Consider the following 25,705-nt stretch of genomic DNA (forward strand, 5'->3'; position numbering starts at 1 on the left):
AAGTATGCTAATTGTTTTAAGTTCCTTAGTGATTATTTTAAGAGAGGTTCATAACTTAATGAAAATATGCTCTGAAAGTTGCTGATATTCTTAGAAAAATAAGAATGCTGCATGTATTATGTTTTAAAGTACCTTTATTCTCCTAGGGAGCAAGCTTTATTCGCTGTATCAAGCCTAATTTAAAGATGACAAGCCATGACTTTGAAGGAGCTCAAATTTTGTCTCAACTTCAGTGTTCAGGTATTTCTCTATTTTATAATCTATGTTAGGGTGTATCAAGAGTTTTACTTAGTTCAAATACAATTTAATATATCCAGTGTATTCAAATAATTTACAACTATCCTGATTATATTTAAGCACAATAAGACTTTTATATTCCTTTCTTTATAAGAAGAAAGATGGACAAATTATTTGAACAATATTGGTGTATAGTATTATTTCACAGTAATCTTTTACCTCACTGAAGTATAATTTATAAAAGCTTTTCAACTATGGAGAACAGTATGGAGATTCTTTTAAAAATTAGGAATAAAACTGCCATGTGACCCAGCAATCCCACTACTGGGAATAAACCCTGAGAAACCATAGTTGAAGAAGTGTTTGTACCCCAGTGTTCACAGTAGTTGTGTGTGCATGCTCAGCGGTGTCAGAGTCTTTGCAACCCCGTGGATGGTAGCCCACCAGGCTCCTCTGTCCCTGGAATTTTCCTGGCAAGAATACTGGAGTGGGTTGCCATTTTCTACTCCAGGGGGTCTTCCTGACCCGGGGATTGAACACATATCTCTTGCATTAGCAAGTGAGTTCTTTACCACTGTGCCACCTGAGAATTCCACCCCCCTGGCCACCTCCCCGCCCCCCCCCCCCCCAATGTTCATTGCAGTACTATTTATGGTAGCTAGGACATGGAAGCAATCTAGATGTCTACTGACAGATGAATGGATAAAGAAGATGTGGTACATATATACAATGGTATATAATGCAGCCATAAAAAAAGAATGCATTTGAGTCAGTTCTAGTGAGTTGGATGAACCTAGAACCTGTTATACAGAGTGGAGTAAGTCAGAAAGAGAAAAACAAATATCATATGTTAACACATCGATACAGAATCTAGAAAAATAGTATTAGTGAACCTATTTGCAGGGAAGGAATGGAGACACAGATAGAACAGGTTTGTGGACACAGTAGGGAAAGGAGAAATTGAGATGAAGGGAGAAAGGAGCATTCACATATATACACCATCGTGTGTGAAGTAGATAGCTGGTACGAAGTTGCTAGTTGCTGTTTAACACAGGGAGCCAGCCTGGCACTCTGTGATGACCCAGAGGGGTGGGAGGCTCAAGAGGGAGGGGAGGGGTGGTTGTTCACTGGCTCAGTCGTGTCCGACTTTTTGTCACCCCGTGGACTGCAGCACACCAGGCTTCCCTGTTCTTAACCATCTCCTGGAGCTTGCTCAAACTCATGTCCACTGAGTTGGTGATGCCATCCAGCCATTTCATCCTCTGTTACCCTCTTCTCTTCCTGCCTTCAGTCTTTCCCAGCATCAGGGTCTTTTCTAATGAGTTGGCTCTTCACAACAGGTGGCCAAAGTATTGGAACTACAGCATCAGTCCTTCTAATGAATATTCAGGGTTGATATCCTTTAGAATGAACTGGTTTGATCACCTTGCTGTCCAAGGGACTCTCAAGAGTTTTCTCCAGCACCACAATTTGAAAGCATCAGTTCTTCAGTGCTCAACCTTCTTTATGGTCCAGCTCTCACATCTGTACATGACTGCTGGAAAAACCATTGCTTTGACTATACGGACCTTTGTCAGCAAACTGATTTCTGCTTTTTAATATGCTGTCTAGTTTTGTCATAGGTTTTCTTCCAAGGAGCAAGCATCTTTTAATTTCATGGCTGCAGTCACCATCTGCCGTGATTTTGCAGTCCAAGAAAATAAACTTTGTCACTATTTCCTTTTTCCCCCCATTTATTTGCCATGAAGTGATGGGGCCAGATGCCATGATCTTAGTTTTCTGAATGTCGAGCTTTAAGCCAACTTTTTCACTCTCCTCTTTCACTTTCATCAAGAGGGTTTTTAGTTCCTCTTCACTTTCTGCCATTAGGGTGGTGTCATCTGCATATCTGAGGTTATTGATATTTCTCCCGGCAGTCTTGCTTCCAGCTTGAGCTTCATCTGGCCTGGCATTTCGAATGATGTGCTCTGCATGTAAGTTAAACAAGCAGGGTGACACTATACAGTCTTGACGTACTCGTTTCTCAATTTTGAACCAGTCTGTTGTTTCATGTCCGAAGGGGATGTATGTATAATTATGGCTGATTTGCATTATTGTATGACAGAAACCAACAGAACATTGTGAAGCAGTTTTCCTCCAATTAAAAAATAAATTAAAAATAACTCAGAAAACCAAAAAACCCCTGTAGCTGTGAGCCCAGATCTCCCTCTGTGGGTGCTTTCTATGGCTTTCTTGCCATGGCCTTTTCAGTCCCACAGCGGTTCATTCTTCATGTAGCTGGGTCGGGTTTTGGCGTCCTTGCTTCTCACTCTTCTGCTTATTAAAAAACAAACAAGCAACACAGTGCCCTTGAGAAAGGACAGACATGGCCAGGTGAGGGGTAGAGAGTGATGGTTTAACCAAGTGCAGAAAAGTTCCACGGGAGCCAAGGGAATTGTGCCGTTTTCTTTTTTCTTTTTTTTTTTATTTTTTACAAATAGTAGAGTGAGAAGCAGGGACACCAAAGCCCGACCCAGCCACGCAGGTCGGGGGCCCGGGACTGTTTGCTTTACCCTGTGCCCGTCCTCCATCCTTCGCATACTGCCCCTGCCTCTCCCAGGGCACAGGCCTTTCCCCCTACAGAGTCAGGCCTGGGACACTTCCTGAAACCCCCTTGCCAACCTGACTCCATTTCTTGCTCCTCTTAGCGGCAGATTTATTAGAAAGCTGAGGTCGCTTTAGCTTCAGAGTGCCTTGTTTATATAGGCTTCTTTTAGAACCCTGTACCTGATATTATATTCTTTGTAATTTATAATTTTGTAGTTATTTCTTAAAGAGCCCTCCTCTAATTATATAAGCTTCAGTTCAGTTTAGTTCAGTCGCTCAGTCGTGTCTGACTCTCTGCGACCCCATGGACTGCAGCACGTCAGGCCTTCCTGTCCATCACCAACTCCCAGAGTTTACTCAAGCTCATGTCCATCAAGTTGGTGATGCCATCCAACCATCTCATCCTCTGTCATCCCCTTCTCCTCCTGCCTTCAATCTTTCCCAGCATCAAGGTCTTTTCCAGTGAGTCAGTTCTTTGAATCAGGTGGCCAAGGTATTGGAGTTTCAGCTTCAGCATCAGTGCTTCCAATGAATATTCAGGACTGATTTCCTTTAGGACGGACTGGTTGGATCTCCTTGCAGTCCAAGGGACTCTCAAGAGTCTTCTCCAACACCACAGTTCAAAAGCATCAATTCTTCAGCACTCAGCTGTGTCTACCCGTGACCCCTCTCCTAAAACCTTAGCTGTCGATGAATCGTTTTCTCCTCATCTGCATGGAGAAGGTAGGCAAGGCAGATTGACACTGTTGTAAACTCATGAACACTAACCTTCAAAGGGCTCTCATACCCACCCACCAAGTTTCCCTGGCCGGCAGGTTTTGTTTCTCCCCAGAGACCAGTCTGACTCACCCTGCCCTCCTCAGGTCTCTGAGCCTCTGCCAACAGGCAGCCTCACCTCTTTTTACTCAAAAGCTGAACACCTTACCTGTGTGCTGCCAAATATCTTTACCTGCATATGTTCCCTCCTGATGGAAAGCAGAAAGTGCCTCTCTTCCTCATTGAGACTGTAGTGTTTTGGATTCATCCCTCCCTGCCTTCTCAGGAACCTTGAGTACTGACGACCTGTACTGAAGCTTTGAGAGGCCTCTCACCCCTGAAACTCATCTTCTTTCCCTCTCACCAACATTTCCAGCTCCCTTCCCATCTCTGGCCTTACTTTCTGTTCTCAAGGTTTTGCTTTTCTCTCCAAGAATATTCTCTTCTTGCTTTCTCAGTTTCCTGCTTTCCACTGACTCTTGAGTCCAGGAGAAATCAGCTCCCACCAGGATGATTCTGGGCAGGATCTCTGGTGACTCTCCTGATCCTGAATTGGGCGATTCTTTGCAGACCTCATCTCAGTGGACTGCAGCAGCATCAGGCTGTACTGTGTCGCTGTAACATCGCCTGTCCTTGGCTGTTAAAACAGCGTGTGTCCCTGCTTCTCCTTTGATGCTTGGCCGTTCCTGCCTCCCATGCAGGGTAGTCGTCTTCCACCTGGGTATCCCTTGTTGGACCTGTTCTTCTTCCCACTTCTGTCAGTGCTGTTTGATACAGCTTTCTGTGGGGGTGGAAATAATCTGTACCCGTGTTGTGCAGTATGGCCGCCACTAGATACTTGTGGCTGTTGAGCCCTTGAAATGTGACTAGTAATTGTGCTTAGTTAAAAAAAAGTTAAATGTAAATAGACACACGCGACAAACGTAGACAGTGTATTGAAAAGCAGAGATGTTACTTTGTCAACTAAGGTCCGTATTGTCAAGGCTGTGGTCTTTCCAGTGGTCACATATGGTTGTGAGAGCTGGACTGTAAAGAAGGCAGAACACCAAGGAACTGATGCCTTCGAACTCTGGAGCTGGAGAAGACTCCTGAGAGTCTCTTGTACAGCAAGGGGATCAAACCAGTCAATCTTAAGAGAAGTCAACCCTGAGTACCTGCTGGAAGGATTGACGCTGAAGCTGATGCCCCAGTATTTTGGTCACCTGATGCAAAGAGTCGACTCATTGAAAAGTCCCTGATACTGGGAAAGATTGAGGGTGGAGGGAGAAGAGGGCGTCAGGATGAGATGGCTGGATAGCATCACCGATGCAATGGACATGAACTTGGGCAAACTTCGGGAGATGATGAGGGACAGGGAGACCTGGCATCCTGGAGTCCATGAGTCAGACACGACAAGTCACATGTGGCTGGTGCAACTACAGAGCACATGTCCAGAAGCTGCCACACTGGACGGCCTCAGTCTGGGTCTCCCCAAGCCGCTTTCCATGTGACCTAAGAGTGTGTCTTTTACTCCTTCAGATTTGCTGAGATGTAATTGACATACAACATTGTATAAGTTCAAGTTGTGCAGTGTGTTGATTTGATACACTTACATATTGCAAAATGGTCACCACCATAGCATTAACTCGAAATCTCATCAGGCCACATAATTACCCCTGCTTGCCTGTGGTGGGAACATTTTAAGCAGTGAGCCTTGGGACTCCCTAATTCAAGCTGTCACCATCTTTCACCTGACTTTTTGCTGACCTTTCTTAACCATCCTCTTTGTATCTGCTTGGTCTGTTCTTCGCATACGTCCAGAATTACTGCCTTACAACTCAAACCTCAGCATGCCTTTCTATTGCGTAACATGCTGCGTGCTGCTGACTCTGGTTGGGGTAAAGAGCAGACTTCTTGCAGCTTCTGAGGCCCCATGTGATCTGGCTCATGTGCCCGTTCTTCTCTGTTTTCTCTCTCCTCTCTGCTCTCCAGTCACTCTGGGCTTTGTTTTAGTTTCTTAAATGCCCTGTATTCCCTCCTGTCCCGGGGCCTCTGCATCTGCTGCCTCCTCTGTTTGATAAACTCTCATCTACCCTTTGTCTTCATTGTTCACATCTGAGCTTGTTGTCATTTCCTTGTGAAAGCCTTTCTTGATGCCCCCAACAAGGAAGGGGGCCCGAGCAAAGGGTGCCCAGCACCTTCATTTCAGAGTCACAGATTTTATTTAATTTCTCCTTTCTCTAATCTGTAAACTCTTGAGGGCAGAAACCGTCCTGACTTGTATGCACGTTCCTGCTTCCTGGCAATTCAGAGCATATACTAGACTTAGTAAATATCTGTTCAATGAAATACACAGGCTAGGAAATAAAGATTTATTCTTGACTGATTTTAACAAATACTAGAAAGTTAAATATGGCAACCCACTCTAGTATTCTTGCCTATGAAATCCCATAGACAGAGGAACCTGATGGGTTATAGCCCATGGGGTCGCAAGAGTTGGACACAATTTAGTGACTACGCCACCACCACCAGAAAGTTAAATAAATGAAGTCTATTTTATTCCTACATATGTATAGTTGCATTTTTGTAATAATTTTTTCAGATCATTTTTTGCTTGGAGTCTAGTTATTTTCCTCATTTAAATTTCTCTTTAGGATTTAGTTAGCCTAATATAATATCATTTACCTCCTACTGAGCATCCAGTGTCCTGGAAGGTCAAGTGTGTTTAGATTTAGCTTTATGCACTATTAGGTTAGCAGAATGTGGCCCACTAATGCTTTAGCTGGGATTCCTCTTTGAGTAAGCAGTTCATTTTAACAAGCTACGTGGGCAGTTTAATAGATGCCACCAATTCATAATAGTTTGATTTTTTTTTTATAATACTAATCACAGTAAAATGGCTTAGAATTGGTAGTTGTATGACTAGGTAATGAGAAAAAGCAAAAAAAAAAATTTCCAATAACTGGCAGAAGTAAAAATATTTGTGACGCTTTCTAAAATAAAGACATCTAAGATTGGAATTCTCCTTTGCCTTTCCATTTCTATTTTTTTTCCAACTTAAGGAGGATAATTAATTTAGGACACTTTTACTAAAGGGACTGTCTTCTGATCTGCCAACCCCAGGGAGAGCAAGGGAAAGTAAGAGAAGGCAGGTCTTCTTTTAACTTGGGGGCCTGCTCCCTGGATGGCAGCAGAGAGGGCTCCAAGGATGGCCAGCCGGGACTGCACCAGGAGGCGCTTCCCCAGACTCCCCTGCGGAGAAGTGGGGCATGCGAATCTCTAGAAGGAAGGGTACTTGGTTTGGTGATTTTTACATTTTTAAGCCTCAGAATATCTTTAGAGTAAATTAGCTTCAAGTGTGGAGAAAGTAACTATAGACTTGGTAATTTGTTAAGCTCCATGAAATTCTTAAAGAACTTCTGTGAGCCACTTCCTACGTTGTCTGCAGTGGTAGGGCAAGCCAAGGGGCTCAGAGGTTGGGATGCTCACGCTTCTAAGGGTACTTGTTTATTTGATGTACATGGGCAACAATTCTGACAGTACCAATCAAACCTTACTTTATTTCTGCAAACAGAGCCAGAATCTCAGTCTAGTTCTGGAAATTTCTTTCCATAAGAACAACTGCCTTTGTGTGTTCCATTAAGTTAAATTTAATATTATATTTAATTTAGTATTAAATTTTGTTTTATTATAATATATAGCATGTTATATATTATAGTAGTATATATAAATTATGTATTACATATACTATATAATTATATTGAAAATTATAATAGTTATATATGTTCACTGTAACAAAAATGAAATGGTACAGAATAATATAAGTAAAAAGAAGTCTCACTTCAAAAAGGTGACCATTTAACTCTGTGCCTTGAACATATTTTTTATATTTGCTAAAGCTCTGCCTTATTATTTCTAATTAATATATCATATTCTGTCATAAGATTGTAGTATAATTTGATTAGTATTTAAGTTATTTCTGTGTTTTGTATTACCAGCAATGACCCAGTGAATTTATAGACCTTCTGTATGTGTGTCTTTGCCCACATATGTGACAAGTTGTAGGATAGATTGATAGAAGTGAAAAATAGCCAAAGGGATAACTATCTGTTATTAGCATTTAATATTAATAACATAAATAATTTTTCCAAATTGCCATCTGAAACTGTCACACTGGTTTACTGCCCCACTAAGAATGTACGTGTGTGTTTTCCTACTCTGTCATCATCTCTAAGTATTATTGGGGTTTTACACCTTTGTCAGTCAGATTAAAATTCAGTCTGATTGCCTAGAGAGACTATCTTTCCAGTGAGATTATTTTAAAATAAAAACCTACCCGTTTAAGAATACTTGATAATTTTATTTTGCTAATTTAAATTTTTGACCAGCAGAAATTTATTATGGTTATAAGGAGTGAGGTATGAATCTGATGTTATTTCTGTTTTCCTTATGTCTAGCCATTCGTCCTAATACTTTTTATTGAATTATCTTATTTTCTTCATCTATTTAAATAGTCCTGTAGACTGAAATCCAGGTCTTTTTATAAACAAAAGTCCTGGTATTATCAATAGTTGAGCCTTTTCTTATGCTTTTCCTGCCATGAAAAGCTCACACTGACTCAAGGCTCGAATCAGTCATTTACTAAAGTTATACTGAATGTCAATAGTCATCCTATAGGCTCTTTACCCCAGTAGACTAGCTCCTTTGAGAGGTGAGTGAAATGGGGGTCTTTAGAGTGAGATAGTCTTCTGTCTTCTCCATTTGCTTTAAGTGCTGGTGAGAACCAGTCTTCATCTTGGAGACTCTTAATCTTATTCCAGAAGTAACCTCAGAACTTGGAAAACCGAATGCAGGTCTTTGCCTTCAATACTGTGACACAAAGGTTGCCAGCAAAAAAAATAGATACAAACTACATTTGAATTTTCAAGAGACCAGTAGTTTATCTCTAGAAAATTTAGTCAGGCTGGTTTTACTTTATTTTCATTTTCTTGCAATTTATTTTATTTCTAATATCATGCCTTACACACAGGGACACAATGAACATCACTTGCAGATATCTTCATTTATTTCTGTTGGAGAAATCTGTGTCATCACTAAAACAGAAAATATACATGTGTTTAAATTTGACAGATTCTGTAGCACTGCTCTCAAAATCCTGAAGCATCTTTTATTTCCATAAATAGTGTATTAAAAAGTAATTTCCCCCCCCAGTCTTAGCAGCACTAAATATTATCAACATTGAATATATTTAAAAAAGCTAGTCTGAGATGAAATTTGGTTGCAGTAGTTTTTAGGTGGTGGATAAGTTGGGAACATAAGCATGATGTAAGTATGATTTTTCTATGTAATATTTCATTGCAGATAATTTCTGTAAATTACCCTTTTTAATTTGTAAAATTCTTTAATCATTTGCAAATTATCTTTGGACTTCTGTACAGTGATTGGCAGTAAAACTTGTGTTTGTTTAATGAATCTAGGTATGGTGTCTGTCTTGGACTTGATGCAAGGCGGTTTCCCATCACGAGCTTCATTTCATGAACTCTACAACATGTATAAAAAGTATATGCCAGATAAACTTGCAAGATTAGATCCAAGACTATTTTGTAAGGTACAAATACTAGATAAATTGAGATTTATTAGCTATAAACTCTTTCTTATTAATTCCTAATTGGCATTTAACTTTTATTTTTCAGGCTCTTTTTAAAGCTTTGGGCTTAAATGAAGTCGACTACAAGTTTGGGTTAACTAAAGTATTTTTTAGACCTGGCAAGGTAAATGCATTTTTATTTTAGACTGTAACATAATTAGCATGGACAGTTGGAGTCAGTGAATATTTTTAAGTGTTTAGTGATTTATATTATTCTTTTTTTTTTTCAAATTTTGACACATTTTATTATATAATATTTAAAAAATGAAAGATTAATATCATCACCATATATTATTCTTCAATTAGATAATCACTTAGAGCATGCATATATATGGGACACACATACACAAAATTTTCCCACTGGTGAGAAGTTTCAATGTATAGCACTCTATAGAGTTTTTGTTTTTGTTTCTTTTCCTCTAGCTTTGGAAGTATTGGAATCAGAGGATTGTTTAGTTGAATTTTTTACTTAAAATAAGGGTTAACCAGGAGTACTTCTATTTTAAACAAGTTGAAAGCTTTTCTAAAACATTGATTCAGGCTTCAGTAATTAAAAGTTTCACAGTACTTTTGAATGTTCATTGTGAGGACGGGATCTGTTAGAGCATGATAGATGTATAGCATATAAAAGATTGGACTGGAGTCTCTGCTGACTTCTGTCAAGTCATAGAAGGGATGGCTGTATGCGTGCTTTTGTACTAATACGGTTTTCTTAGGCTACCCATAGTTTCAGTATTTACAGATTCTTGCACTGGTCTTGTACTATGATACAAAATTGAGCTATGGAATATTTCATGACTAAATACATATGATGCAGAAATAGTTACATGCCATTCACAGTCTGTTCCTAGTATTTTCACCACTCTTGACTTCTTTAATATTGATTGAATATTGCTTTCTCATAATTTTAAACAATTGTTATTATGTAATAGACAACTATACTTGTTTGACTTAGCAAAATCATTCATAAATATCTCTAGTGCCTTGAAGGCTAAATTAATCAGATAAATAAATCTGATTTCACATTTTGAGGCATGAGATGAAATCTGTGTAATGCATTACCAATGTATGCCCTTTCCTATGAATATTTTTACTGCAGAAAACCTTATCATAAATGGAAGCAAGTTAAGAGAAAATGAATATATAAGTATTCATAGTTGACTTAGCTGTAATCATACATATTTATCAGAAACTCAGCATTTCTTATTTCAGATCTATAATAACTATTTTAGGGATTTATAGCTTGACAGAGAAAGCACTCGGTTTTGTCTGCCTCCAGAAAAATTAATCAGTCAGAAGGACACAGTGCAGGCACAGGGCAGATCTTCAAAGATCTTTAATCTCTGTTGCCTTTAATTTTCATTATAAGAAGCTGTTATTTTGATAGGTGTGTGACATCCTCAATATATTGTAGTGGGATATTTGGTAAAGGATAGAAATCAATATGCAATTTGGTGGTAAATTGTGGAAATAATGCATTTTGTGATTTAATAACCTAATAGATGTTTCTCTTGTGTTGTCTGTCTCTTAGTAGCAGTTTCTTCTTTCTGACCAAAAGAAGGATGGGATTGGGAGAGACACAGTAGTTTTGGTGGTACCCAATTTTATAGAGCTGACCTTCACTTATAAACAGTTATCTGGGAATATGGATGAGCCAGTTCAGAGATATATTAGACTTTTTTTCATTCTTCTCTCCATAAAACCTTTTTGCCCATCATCTATAATGGTCATTTAAGATTTTTTTCCTACATTTATTACTGAGTCTACTAACTAGCAGTGAGTAACTCACCCTCCCCATAACCTCTACAAAATGAGTCCTGGAGTGGAGGAAGGAGGAGAAAGGCAGCAAAATTCAGTCACGTGTGTCTGGGTTTGCTGAGAAACTCCACTAAGACATGTCTGTGTAATGGGCTTGTGATCACTTAGAGAAAACTAGATTTTGTGTTCTGGTTATTTTGTATCTCCCTGTGTGTTTAAGCACATCTGTCTTTTGATATCATTAGTCAATTGTTTGATTTCCCAGTTTGCAGAGTTTGATCAGATTATGAAGTCTGACCCTGACCACTTGGCAGAGCTGGTCAAGAGGGTCCACCACTGGCTGATCTGCAGTCGCTGGAAGAAGGTCCAGTGGTGCTCGCTGTCCGTCATCAAACGTAGGTGTTTTCTTCCACTCTCAGCACGGGAATTGTGTTGGAAACGAGTTGGTGTGTGGAATGTTATTAATGTGTCTCAGTGGTGAGAGCTACGCCCCAGGGACTGCATCACTTACTCACAGTGTATCCCTGGTTCCTCACGTAACACCTTACATGTAGTATGTGATAAATGAGTACTTGTGGACTTCCTCGGTTTCTTGAGTGTGTGATACTTAGCTTCTTTAATCACATGTATTAGAGTTAATTTCATCTTGTTCTGAAATCTCTGTCTCACCATCCTGATTCCTTCCCTCTCTCCCCTAGTCTCTCCCCCTTGCTCCCCTCTCCCCCTCCGGTACCCCAGTCTCTGGGACTTTAACCAGAGCTTTTCTTTGCACCCACATGGCGTCACCAGAATACACACTGAAGATTTCACAGTTGTGTTGTCTCTTCTGCCTTGTCCTTGAAATCATGCCAGTCACCAAACTCGGTTGATCCCCCTCCAAACACTGCACATCTTGGCTCCTTATTGCCACTGTCTTCGTGGAGCCCCTCTCCCCAGCCTGCATAGTGACTTCAGCGGCTCCCACGCTGGTTTTCCTGGCTTCCCAGGGTCTCCAACTTTAGTGATTATGACTTTTCTTTAATACAGGGCAAAGTCTAAAGTCTTAGAATGTTATAACAACTACTTGTCTCTGACGTAAAACAAGGATGAGGGACAGAGTAATTGTGGGTTGCCTGATGGTGGTGGTCTATGCAAAACCTTTAGTCATAGGGAGTATTTCAGTAACTTGATTAAAATTTTAAAGCCCCACCAAACTCTCCACCTTACCTGGAACAGTGCTAGAGGCACAGGAAAAGGATTCAGTACATTTCTGCTTACTAATTAAAAAAAAATTCCTTTGACCTAATGAGAAGGAAGCATGCAAGCAGCATGCAACCATGAGGTCTTGTTAGTCAATTGTAACATAAATAAAAACAAAACTATAATAAAAAAAGATAACAGAAGCTCTTTCCCCATCACTTTCTAACTGCAATATGAACATACTTTTCACTATAGTTAAATGCTTTCAGCTTTAAACATTGTATTATGATGGAAAACATATTTTATTAACATTATTTCTACTATACTGTTTGTTTGTGGACTATATTGTGCAGTGGTCAAGTCAGTAAGTAGACAGAATCGTTGCAGGATGTTGATGGGGAATGTCTCCAGGTTAGATTAGTCTAGGATGTTCTGAGTGATGAAGTTAAGTAGAGTCCTTTGTGGTGGGATCCTTAGAGGCCACACGGTATGTTCATTGTGAATCTTCAGAAGGAGGCGTAGCAGATAGCTTTTCCCGAGTTCATTTGACAGGTGAATCCTTTTTTCAAGACACACCTGTTGGACTTCTGTGGTGGTATGTGGTTAAGAATCTGCCTGCCAATGCAGGGGACAGGGGTTCAATCCCTGATCCGGGAAGATCCCAGATGCTCGGAGCAGCTCAGCCTGTGTGCCACAACTACTGAGTCTGCACTCCGGAGTCTGTTGCAACTCCTGAAGCCCATGCACCTGGATTCTGTGCTCCCCTATCCTGTTGAGAAGCCACTACAGTGAAGAACAGCCCCAGCTTGCTGCAGCTAGAGAAAGCTCACATGCAGCAATGAAAAAAAGTGCACCTAATGAAAAAGCAAAAAGGCACACGCGTTAACATTTCCTAAGCCAATATTGCCTAGGACAGTTTGGGACACATTAATGTAGCGTAACAAGGAAATAGCATATTTAAACTGTACACTTGGCCATATAGTTGATATACTTTTTGTTTTAAGAAGTTTAAGGAACTAAAGAAATGTTGTGCCAACTTTGATGTCTGGTATAATATGTTCATTGAGATTTTTATGTTCCTTGAGAATTGCTTTGTGGAAATGAGTGGTTTTTAGAAATGCTGTATGTTTAATTTAAGCTAAATAATTTTCTATCATTATATTTTCCTCTTACACATAGTGAAAAACAAAATAAAATACCGAGCTGAAGCCTGCATTAAAATGCAGAAAACTGTTCGAATGTGGCTTTGCAAAAGGAGACACAAACCTCGGTAAGATGAATAGAGTTTAAAGAATCCAAGATACCTGTTTATCCTAATATAAAATGGCTAGAAGGTCAAAGTAAAGAGCAGTTTGCATACTCAGAGTTTTCTTTTTTCTCGTGTTCTTTGTAAAAAGATGTGTTAGTCTGTTACTTATTGGATATTAATTAATTTCTTCATTCATTCATTACTTGCCTCATTCTGTAAAAGGATCTGAAGTAGCTTAGATTCAGTTCAGTTCAGTTCACTCACTCAGTTGTGTCTGAATCTTTGCAACCCCATGAACCGCAGTACGCCAGGCCTCCCTGTCCATCACCAACTCCCAAAGTTTACCCAAACTCATGTCCATCGAGTCAGTGATGCCATCCAACCATCTCATCCTCTGTCATCCCTTCTCCTCCTGCCCTCACCTCAATCCCTCCCAGCATCAGGGTCTTTTCAGATGACTCAGCTCTTCACATTATGTGGCCAAAGTGTTGGAGTTTCAGCTTCAACATCAGTCCTTCCAATGAACACCCAGGACTGATCTCCTTTAGGATGGACTGGTTGGATCTCCTTGCAGTCCAAGGGACTCTCAAGAGTCTTCTCTAACATCACAGTTCAAAAGCATCATTTCTTGGCGCTCAGCTTTCTTCATAGTCCAACTCTCACATCCATACATGACTACTGGAAAAATCATAGCCTTGACTAGATGGACCTTTGTTGACAAAGTAATGTCTCTGCTTTTTAATATGCTGTCTAGGTTGGTCATAACTTTCCTTCCAAGGAGTAAGCATCTTTTAATTTCATGGCTGCAATCACCATCTGAGTGATTTTGGAGCCCAAAAAAATAAAGTCAGCCACTGTTTCCCCATCTATTTCCCATGAAGTGATGGGACCAGATGCCATGATCTTAGTTCTCTGAATGTTGAGCTTTAAGCCAACTTTTTCACTCTCCTCTTTCACTTTCATCAAGAGGCTCTTTAGTTCTTCTTCACTTTCTACCATAAGTAAGGGACATAAGGTTTAGATTAGAAAAATGTAAACAGTATAAAAGATTGAAAGGAGCTGTTTTATTCTGATTATTTTAATGACTTGAGTTTATTAGTAAATGTCAAGTTAACATTGTTTTCAAAAACATCTCATTAATGTTTTGACCATAATTTTCAAGATTATCTGTAGGGATTATATTGTGTCACTGTAAATTTAGCCTTTATTTCTCATTTGATTCTTTTATTATTAATTTAGAAATTTTAAATATGGAGGTCTGAATAACTGTTCATCTATAACATATTTTCGAAGCAATTACTCCTTTTAAGTTTTTCTGTAATTTGAATTCTCAAATTTTTCAGTGTAAGTATAGAAGTCTTAAATCTTACTGACAGATATTAACGTCATTCACATCCATATTTGATGATTTCTTTTACCTTCAACAAGAGACCTAAAAAAAGAATATCGCATAACATGAAAGCAGAAGTATTCTGTCTAGTCATATTTTTAGCATTTAATTAAAATGAAAAATCTATTTGTATGATTCAGTGGTAGAATTAAACTGATTAAGTATTATCTTCGCAGCATTGATGGCCTGGTTAAGGTGGGCACACTGAAAAAACGACTTGATAAATTTAATGAAGTAGTAAGTGCATTGAAAGATGGAAAACCAGAGATGAATAAACAGGTCAAGGACCTTGAAATTTCTATTGATGCTTTAATGGCCAAAATTAAGGTATGTAGTTTTAACCCAAATGACTTTTGACTTTTAAAGACAGTTTAATATTTTTGTTACTATATTGAAATTTTATAGAAAAATGTCCTTTTTAAAAAAAAATACAGACTGTTTCATGTGTTGAGTCTCAGTGATAAGTGATACTCATATTATTTTCTCCACTCTGTGTTTGAAATTTTTCATAGCAAAAAAATTAAAAAGAAGACAATTTTTGTGCAATTCATTTGTTGCTAGGAAAGACTTTTCCAAAATATTAACTAAAATATTATACTCTGTTGGTAAGCTTTTGCAAAATCCTTACTGAGAGAAAATTAATGCAAATTATTTTCTTTTGTTTCATGTTTTTCTATTTTTGGAAACTAATTTTTAAATTTTAAAAGTAATGTAATATTATCAAAAATTTGGAGAAAATCACCCCCACATTTTTACCCCTCCCACTAACACATTCAGCTATATACTGTTACATATTCCTCTCAATCTTATTTTATATGCACATATTTTTGCATCGTTCTTATAAGATACATTTTATTTCAGATTCCTAACATCATGTTATTGCCTCATCCCTATTATTACATTATCTTCATATAGGCTATATCATAAATTACTTAACTTTTATGAAATAACAATTAATTTTCTCCCATATTTTATAAGAGAAAAAAAGAGGCCCTTTTGGTTTTGATTTTTGTTTGATTACTAGTGGGATTGAAAATTTATTTTTTGAGGTTGTTTGTTGATTATATTCTGTCTATTCATATCTTTTTCTGTTACATTTTAGGGCCTCAATGTTTTTCTCATTGACTTTCATAATTCAGTTCAGTTATGTGAGACATAGTATCTTAAAGTGAGGCTTTTAGATATTTTCTACAGATAATGATAAATCCTGGAGTAAGAATGGAGAAAGAAGTCAAGAGAAAACTGAAAATGCTTTGGATAGCCTTAGCTGATTTTATAGATCTGTCTAGAGCCACCGCTGTTTATGCGGTATTAATCAATTAAAATCAACCCAACCACATTTAAGAAAATCATCTAACAATTTTGGGTATAATGATAATTTCTTAAATATTCCTGAGGTATTATTTGATCATTAATATTAAAGAGTAGTAAACTCTGGCAAAATTAATCATTTCTTAAAAAATAAACTTTAACTACAGTATTGTTTAAAGTACACTCTTAAGATATTTGATTACTTGATTGATAGGAAGTAGACTCAAATTTTGTTCATAGAGATAACTTAAATTTTTTAATATTATATAATAGTTAAGCAATATAAAAAGATAATGGGCCTACTGCTTACCAGCTTTTTCAGTTTTGCTGTGTATGTGCATGTTGGGTTTTCTTTTTAAATTGTGGTAAAACACATACCGTTAAACTTACCACCTTAAAAAATTAGCCATTTTTTAAATGTACAGTTCATTGGTGTTTAGTGTGTTCAAATTGTTGTACAGCAGAAGAGATAACTTTTTAAGTGCACGTCCATTGTATTGTTTCTTTAAGTCCACGATGATGACAAGGGAACAAATACAGAAAGAATATGATGCTCTAGTTAAAAGCTCAGAGGTCCTTCTCAGCGCATTACAGAAAAAAAAGCAGCAGGAAGAAGAAGCAGAAAGGCTGAGGCGTATTCAAGAAGAAATGGAAAAAGAAAGAAAAAGACGTGAAGAAGATGAACAACGTCGAAGAAAGGAGGAGGAGGAAAGAAGGATGTAAGGCATTTATGTTGTTGCCTTGGATTAGAAACTGATGCCATAGTGAATGCTGAAGTGTTGATGGTGGTTAATGAATATTCTTACCTGTAAAAGTGATGTTCTTATATTTAAATTATAATTTTAAAAGAAGTTTGAAAATGGAGAAAGTAAGCTTAATTTTCAATAGCATGAAACGATTTTAAGTATAATTTGAATTTTGGTTAAACTCACACCTAAGGATTTCTTAACTTCCTTTTGAAACTATGACTTTGACATTATTTTATGATCTAGGAGGAAGGTACTTCTCTGCAGTTTTAAAACTGGTAACATTTTGTAAGATTGCCATAGTAAGGCAGACAGAAAGAATTTGAGTTGTCTAATTGGAGAGGCAGTGTGATCAAGACCTTACAAGTAGGCTTGATAATCAAGTTAATCCAGAGATGTTAACAGTTATGGAGTATAATTATATTTCTTTTGTTTCTAAAGAGCTGCTCTCAAAGTTAAATTTTATTTTTCAAAAAATAAGTTAATAATGTAATACCCAGGAAGTTAATTTGACTTCCCATTTTGTAACATTTATTTATTAACAGTTAAACTTTCTTCTGAAGAGTTTCTTATTTTCTGTTCAGTTTTTGAATAGTTTTCTAATTTTTCTTTTCTTTTTTTTTTTTTAGGAAACTTGAGATGGAAGCGAAGAGAAAACAAGAAGAAGAAGAAAGAAAGAAAAGGGAAGATGATGAAAAACGTATTCAGGTCTGTACTCTCTAGGCAGTCAGACTGAATTCTTACTAAATACAATCTACAAAACTATAAAACAGAAGAAGATCTTCATTTACTAGAAAAGTTGTCATTGATTTATCCTAGAGAGCACAGGCAGTTTCAGAAGTGGTTATGGGAAGGGACTTTGGAGCTAGGGAAGTGAGTTCAAATCCAGCCTCTCACTGACAGAAATTGTGATTTTGCAGGAGTTACAGTGAGTGACTGTGGGCCACAGTTTTCTTTCTGGAATGGAGATAAATAATAATTGTGAGCATTAAATGAAGTAATACCTATTAAAGCATTTAGAACAGTGCCTTGTTTAGTAAGTATTAGTTTGTTATTATTCAGAGGGGGAAAGTCAGGTCAGCATTCAGTCACAACATAATTATCTAATATTTTAAAATGTTATTTTATAATGTTGTAGATGCTAATATTAATAGGTTAGGATTAAGATATTCTGCCTACCTCCACCATCTTTTTTTTTTTTTAATCCATGTCTGAGAATAATTAATCCTATTTTGAGTGTCTGTCTGTCTTGGCTTTCTGATTTATCCTGAGCACAACCAAGACTTTAAATTCCTGAAATCTGCAGTGTAGGTGTTGGTATTCAGGTCACACCTAGGCTACTAATGTGATGTTTGGGAGAAACTCATATTCTAGTGATAGAACGGCGGACTCTTGGTTTGGGACATGAGGATACATTAATCATAATATAGAAGTGGACAAGATGGGAGATTTCTGGTTAAAGAGTGTGTATTTCTTAGTCTTAAAGAAAAATGAAAAGAGAAACGTGTTTGGAGTAAGTGTGCACAGTGAGGGGAAGAGGAGGTAAACAGGCAGAGAGGCCTGGAGTCACGGCCTTCTGTGCCGGCAGGCAGAGGTGGAGGCGCAGCTGGCCCGGCAGCGGGAGGAGGAGTCCCAGCAGCAGGCGGTTCGGGAGCAGGAGCGCCGGGACCGAGAGCTGGCGCTGCGCATCGCCCGGAGCGAGGCGGAGCTCATCAGCGAGGAGGCGCAGGCCGACCCGGCGGCGCTGCGCAGGTACCGCCTGCGGGGCGGGGCGGGGCGGGGCGGGGCGGGGCACAGGTGGGAGGGGCACACAGGTGGGCGGGGCGGGGTACTCGGATGGGCGGGGCGATGCCGGCCTGGGGAAAGGCGCTGCTGCTTTACTCACCTGCCGCCTTGCCTCTCCTTCCACGGAAAGGGGAGTAGGGGGAAAGTCATGTTGCCTAGGTCCTGGTATATTTGCCGCTTAAAAATTATTTCTATTTACTTTTACACTTAAGTGAATGAAACTGTTGCTTTCATCAAGCTGTGTTGAAAATTAAAACTGCTATTTCAGTTCATAAGTACTTAAAGGAAGCATCTTGGTTTACTCTGAAACTATCAAAGAATATTGTATAAAGGGTAGACAGTTTTTAAATATCTGACATGAAATACTGGCATAAAAATGGTGAATATGTTATAGCCCAGTTTAATATATTTGAGGCTGGAATGTATTGCAAATTTTTCAAATGTATCGTATACCCTAACGCCTGAGAAATTTTACACATACACATACCTTTCCCCACTGTGATTTAGAATAAATAAGATTTACCTTTCCAAGAAGGCAGCTTAATCACATGGAAATAACTTTGCTCCTCAGGTCTGAATTATCTCTAAATAGTATGGAGTGTGGAGGTGTCAGGTCAGTTTATTTCTCTTCCTCGGTTCTTGTCTCCTCACAACAAAAATTTGGAGCAATGGACTAAAAAGTGTAAAACAGACAAGTTACAGCTCATTTCAGCTCAAGCAGACAGATCTTTTATTAGTCAGATACTCCCAAAGGAGTCCTCCTCATCCTTCCTATCCATCCCTCTTGGCTTCCCGTTTTATTCTTCCGGTCTCCTCCTTTTTGTTATGCCCGGTTCAAAGTAGGGCTTGTACCCACCACCAATCAATGAAAGGGAATGCAAATAGGTCTACCCTCAAGGCTGATTGATAATTTCAAGTTATATAACAACAGACTGTGTTGTTTATGTCTTCCCATAATTCAGTCTGTTATAATTAGATTGGATATAGAATATTCATCAACCCTTACTGGGCTCCTCATGGCCAAAGGTTACTTGGAGAAGCCTCTGTGGTTTTTTGTATCCACTGTGTTAGTAGAGTGCATGTGCAGGAGTTGCAGAGTCTCTGTGGTTATCTTGTAGCATCTCTGAGCTCTCCTAGGTGTGTCTGAGATGGAGTTTAGAAATGAGATTGCATCCTTTTCAGCCAGGCTTCCCCTTGCAGCTCATGTCTAACTTCCTACCGAACAGAAGAATATGGAAGTTCTTGCTAAAAGTTGCAGGAAGGTTTAACTATAAACAGATTCATTTTTAAAAATATAGAATGTACAAACATTAGTTATTATTATTTATTTGTAAAAACAAAACTTGTTTGTGGAATTCCTTTATGCATAAGTACCTATGTGGTATATATATTGGGGGCCTGTGTGTAACCATACTTTTCAGAATGTCCGAGTGCTGTTTATGACAAAACGATCTAAACACGACCACTAGATGTTGCTATTTCCTTGTGAAAGGTAGAAAATTTGGTCCGCGTTGGAACGTGGCAGTTAGATTTTTTTTAGCTGAAAACAAAGACAGGTAAGGAAAAGGGTATGTTAAGTTGCCTTCACACATTTTGTAGTGAGTGATTATATTGGGGAGCTCTGGAGCTTGAATTGTATATGAAAGTCATATTTAAATAAACTGAATAGGCCTGTGTGTTACAATAATTGTTGAGCTCATTGGTTTGGAGCCACCCTTTGGGTTCTTGGGCTGCCCTGGTGGCTGAGAGGTTAAAGTGTCTGCCTGCAACATGGGAGACCTGGGTTTGATCCCTGGTTTGGGAAGATCCCCTGGAGAAGGGCATGGCAACCCACTCCAGTATTCTTGCCTGGAGAATCCCATGGACAGAGGAGCCTGGTGGGCTACAGTCCACGGGGTCGCAAAGAGTTGGACACGACTGAGCGACTTCACTTCACTTTGGGCTCTTAATTACTAGCATTCTTACTGTAGTTAAAGTGCTTTTGCTTGACACTGGCTTTTTAACTGCAGGTTCAGCCCAGCTGCTACTCAGTTCCTTCCACCTGCCTCTTGGTGATGTGTCTGGAGCCTTTGTGGATAACCAGCTAGTGGGCTAGGCCGGGCTCCCAGTGAGCCAAGGCTGGCCAGGATGTGTGTGAGGAAGTTCCGCACTTGGCAGAGCTGACATTGTTAAGGCTGAAGCTCTTTAGTGAAAAACTCGTTAATGGAGCCCTTGTTGGTGTTTATGGGTTAACTCTGTGTTTAAGCATTTGAATATTTAGCTCTATCCAGTGTCATTCCGTGTACTGTGAATAAGATACTAGCTCATATGTGGACTCCTTCCCATCCTCAGAAAGATGCAGTTCATCCAGTGTGAGTGGTCTCAGAGAGAGTGGACCATTTAGGAACTTTAGCATAAGGCATGAGCTGCCTATGATTTAAATTAAACAGCATTAGCTGGGTGATGGATCACTACGAAGTAATTAGGAGATACGCAAGTAGTTATGACTTGAAGGGCAGAAGAGTTTTAGTTCTCCTGTGGGATAGCTGTAGGGGTGATGTCTCCTCCTTGGACTGTTCCTTCAGGTCCTTTCTGCCAGCTGTCTTCCAGGAAGCTTTTCCTGACCCTCAGTTCCCTGTGAACCCCTTCACTTCTGAACCGCCTGGTTGTTCTATACGCTGTACTGCAAGCATTAACACTGCATTGTGGATGATGTTCTCTATATATTTTCCCACGTTTGATTATTTTATCTCACTCCATGGGCTACAACTGTTTCTGAGTGTTTATGTTACCTTAGTTAGCACTGAACTCTTTCTAACATGTTTATGAGTAAGAACCTAAGTAACTTTGTTCTCAATATATGGCATGAAAATGTTCTTGGGGTCTGTGATATATTTAAAAATATATATGTAGATAGATTCTGCTGCAGTAAACAATTTCAAGTTACTTTTCCAGCTTGGATTTCCATCCAGTAACTTCTAAGTAAGAATTGTTTTCTATGTATATAATGTATTTCAAATTATGATCTCACTTAATAACACTAATGATCCTTGATGCAAAGTAATGATTTCACATTATCTAATATTATCACTTCTAGATTCTACTAAAACCAAACACAAACCCCACATGAGTAATTTTTTAAAATCTAGACATAATATATTCACTCTTTAATTTTCACAGAATGCCTTTAGTTTATTCCTTTCTAATCATTTGTAATGAAGATTTAAAAACATTAAAATTCTGAGTGAGTGTTCTCATACATAGGTTAAATAGAGATAATGGAGTTTTGAAAATCAATTTTCATAGTCACTGAAACACAAATTCGGCACAATCCAGATTTTCACAGTTCAGGATTGGTTATGGTATTGACTAAAATATATGTATTCTTTTCACAGAATTAATGGAACAAGACGCACAATGACACCGTATGTCATTTCCCTTTTAAAGTTGACTTAATCATGTAACCTTTTTTTTCTCTTTTTTAATAGGTTGTGGATACTTTTTAGGAGAAATATTTTCCTCATTGAAGTAAATTTTACGTCATTATTACTATCATCATCATTATTATTTTGCCCAGGAAAAATGTTTAATGCTCCTTTTTGGTGTTCAGTCACAGTAGTTTATGATTTGGTTTCTTTCTTTGTGTTTGCTAACTTTGTTTAAACTTTAATACCCATTTTATGTATTTTTAATTGCCCTTAGTGATGTCTTTATAGAAGTAGACGTAGAGATAGAAATAAGAATAAACAAAATATTTAAAGTATTTGAGTCATGGCAGATGGCTGTCTTTTAGTATGTATAATAGTTTATTCTGCTAACACCTAAAACAGCTCATAATTTGAAGTTATATATATATGTAATGCTAATTGTGGTGCTTGTGTATCTTTTTGTTATGAAAATCTCCCCACAGAGAGAATCTAAGTAACATTTTGGGATATACATATACATTATATGCATAAAATATACTTCTTACATATATTTTTATATATGTGCTATATATATAAAATTTGGAAGTTTGTTTAACAGCTTTTATTTCTCTAGCTGTACCCTTTATAGTGTAGGTTCTTAACTCTATCAGATCCCAGTACCAATAACAAATGTTTCATAAATGATGCAACCTACTTTAATAGTTTTCTCTAAATAATACACATAAAAGAGAAATAAAAAGACAGTAGTCTATAATTATTTTATTATATTTTATTTATTTTAATATGAAAGTGCTGACTCTCAACTATAGGAAAACAATAGTAGGTACTCAGATGTTTCACATAAACATAGAATCACCATGAATGCAACAGCTACCAATGCAAATTGATGTAGGAAATTTGTTTCAGTCAGTTAAATGTCATGAGATCTTCTTTCTGATCAGGGCCCAGCTCTGAGCCCTGAAGCAAACATGGCCATCTTCTTTTCTCTTGATTTTTGCTGATTTATAAGATTTTTGAGGTTACCAGAGTCTGATGAATAGAATGAATGAGAGAATGATTGATTATGAAGGAAGAGAGCAAAACAGGAAAATAAAATACTAATGAAGCTGATGAACATGATTACATGAACATTCTATTACACAGAATTAAGCAGATTTTGAGAAAAGTTACAGTCTTCTGGTTAATAAAAAAAGTAAGTTTTTGCCTTTGGGAAATGTTTATCCTTGGAAGGTCAGAACACTTCTGATCTTTAATTTAACAAGTGCTTGATGCATTTGAATTTTTTTAGACATGCTTTGATTTAGAATTTTAGAGTTTTGAGCACATCAGACTCTTATTTAAACTCTGACACCATAAAATAGATCATTTGGTGTACCACCATTATGCCCTAATTAATATTTACCAAGCAACCCCAGTGCAAAAATCCTTGTACAGATTCTGAATTCCACCACGTTCCCTGTATGCTTTTAGAACATGCTGATTATATTCTGTACATAAAAATATCACAGAAGCATGGCTCTCATGAGACTTTATCCAAAAGTTTCTACTGCAAAAATGAAGTTCAAATAACTTTAACTGGATTTAAACAAAAATTTTGTTGTATTTTATGGCTATATATCAAAAAGTGTATTACCAACTTATGCAAAGTAAAATAATAGTGTATGGTTACTAAAGCAATCATATTATTGAAATTTTCATTATACTTTTATATAGTTGTCTTATATAACTTGTATTATTATTTTTCTTATAGGGAGCAAATGGCGAAAGAGATGTCAGAAATTTTGAGTAGGTTAGTGCAGTGTAATTTGGGGAGATAAGTGTCACATCAAAATCATATTTTCATCACTTGGACCAGAACCTGTTATATAGAGTAGCCTGTTCTTTCCATGTAAAGTTTCTGTACAAGAAATGTCACTCTGCCCTCTTGCCACACTAACATAGAGAAAGGTTAAAAAACAAACAAACCCAGAGTTCCTGTAAATTGGCGTTTTTCAGTGGGGATACAGCTGGTGTTCGGATGGGACTGTCTCTTCTTGTTGGTCCTGTCGCTCTTTCCAGGGACCCCTCCAGTTCAGGCTCAGTCGGGGAACCCTTCCTGTCCTTGTGACAGAAGGGACACTTTGAAAGGCCCCCTGAGGGTGGTGCTGCCCCCTGACCTGAGACCCACTGTGCCTGGGGAAGGGAAGAGAAGTGAGGAAGCGTGTGGCCCCCAGGCCCCTGCCACCATAGCACAGGGATGGAAAACCAGGGTGTAAAAGCTGAGCCACCAAGGAATAGAACTTCCCAGCAGGATCTGGTCCATTATCACCTGGATACGAATCAATAACCTTTTAACTTTTCAATTCTGAACTTGCAGAGCTAATTGAAAGTGTTCAAATTAATGTTTTTTTAAAAATCAAAGTCAATTTTGCCACTGCCTTACCCTGTTGTTCACATGATTGTCTTTATAACAAGTCTAAATAATCAGTCGTTGAAAGTGAACCTTCACTTTACTATCTTAATACTTCCAAAGATGTGGGGGGGGGGCATTTAAGTGAATTTGATTTATGTACTTCTTAGGATGCTGAATATGCTTTTTAGCAGGTGTATTTTTCTTTGAGGTAATATAAATTAAAAGTTGGTAATAGTAAAACCATATTTCAAGCAGTAATAATTTGAATTCAGTGTGATTTTTAGAAGAATCAAAATACATCTTACGTATATCAACATCTCATATATATTCTGACAGTCTATAAAGCTGTATATTGTGTAGAATCACTTTCTCTTTCAAAAGGAAAGAAAACAGCAGCAAAAACCCATAATTTGAGGTGCCTTTCTAGAAAAGACTGGTAGAAGAGCTAGGAAGAAAAGAGATTTTTTTGGTTAAGCTTATTGAATGGTGGTTTCAGGATGCAGAAAAGAAAAAACGGCTATTTGAATAATGTTAAAAGCATAATTTATTGTTAAGGGTAATAGAGAGAGCTTGCTGACACACAGCTGGCTCTTTTTGAGCAAAGCATTTAAGAAGAAAAAGCTCCGTGAAGAATGGCCAGCTACACAGCTTATGAAGAAATTCTTCAGTGAACTCAAAACAGATTGTAACCATGAAAATGCAGGAAGGACTGAATGGGCACACATTATTCTTTAACTTGGCTTATAAATGACTAAAAATCATCATGTCTAACAATTTTTAAGTATGTGGGGTGAAGTATGCTTCTTTTTATTCTCTAAAAACGCATAACTACCCCTTTCGAAGAGTCAAAAGTACCTTGTTTCAATTTTAAGCTCAGTACTGAAGGAGTAATTTTATTTCAGGAAGGACGATTCATATTTTCAAGCATCGTTTTTAAATAACATTAGTCTCATTAAGTGTCGTGTGTCTTGGTGGTTTGCCACGATTGCTGTTGTCTTTCAAAATGTAAAATACTGAGAAAATATGAGCTCATTTTGAACATTATACCATGATCATCCCTCAGGAAAATTGCTGTGAAACAGCTTATCCCATTTAATTTTTAAACTATTTATTATTTTACTTTTTATATTGTAAATATATGTATTTTATTTTTTATTTCTTTCTGTTTTCCCACTCAAACATTCCTACCAGTTGGGGCATGTTACTTGTACCCTTTGGAATCTCTGTTATCTGTCTCATGACCTACAACCATTTTCCTTTAATTTACTAGTTGTCATACGATT

General features: G+C 37.9%; 1 protein-coding gene across 5 annotated transcripts in view; it reads left to right on the forward strand.

The window, feature by feature from the left end:
* Positions 1-25,705, forward strand: part of MYO6 (myosin VI) — a 157,939-nt gene that overhangs the window by 119,700 nt on the left and 12,534 nt on the right. For 3 of the 5 annotated variants that reach the window (XM_043889839.1, XM_043889842.1, XM_043889840.1), the window contains exons 20-31: positions 147-240; positions 9,036-9,166; positions 9,252-9,329; positions 11,229-11,358; positions 13,322-13,412; positions 14,958-15,108; positions 16,603-16,811; positions 17,468-17,546; positions 18,427-18,590; positions 21,558-21,584; positions 21,998-22,027; positions 23,781-23,819. In XM_043889839.1, coding sequence (XP_043745774.1) covers positions 147-240; positions 9,036-9,166; positions 9,252-9,329; positions 11,229-11,358; positions 13,322-13,412; positions 14,958-15,108; positions 16,603-16,811; positions 17,468-17,546; positions 18,427-18,590; positions 21,558-21,584; positions 21,998-22,027; positions 23,781-23,819 — 1,223 coding nt within the window. The remainder of the gene's footprint in view (positions 1-146; positions 241-9,035; positions 9,167-9,251; positions 9,330-11,228; positions 11,359-13,321; positions 13,413-14,957; positions 15,109-16,602; positions 16,812-17,467; positions 17,547-18,426; positions 18,591-21,557; positions 21,585-21,997; positions 22,028-23,780; positions 23,820-25,705) is intronic. The other 2 variants (XM_043889843.1, XM_043889844.1) reach the window with 1 other exon arrangement.

The sequence above is a fragment of the Cervus elaphus genome, chromosome 28 (assembly GCF_910594005.1).
Source record: "Cervus elaphus chromosome 28, mCerEla1.1, whole genome shotgun sequence".
Lineage (NCBI taxonomy): Eukaryota > Metazoa > Chordata > Mammalia > Artiodactyla > Cervidae > Cervus > Cervus elaphus.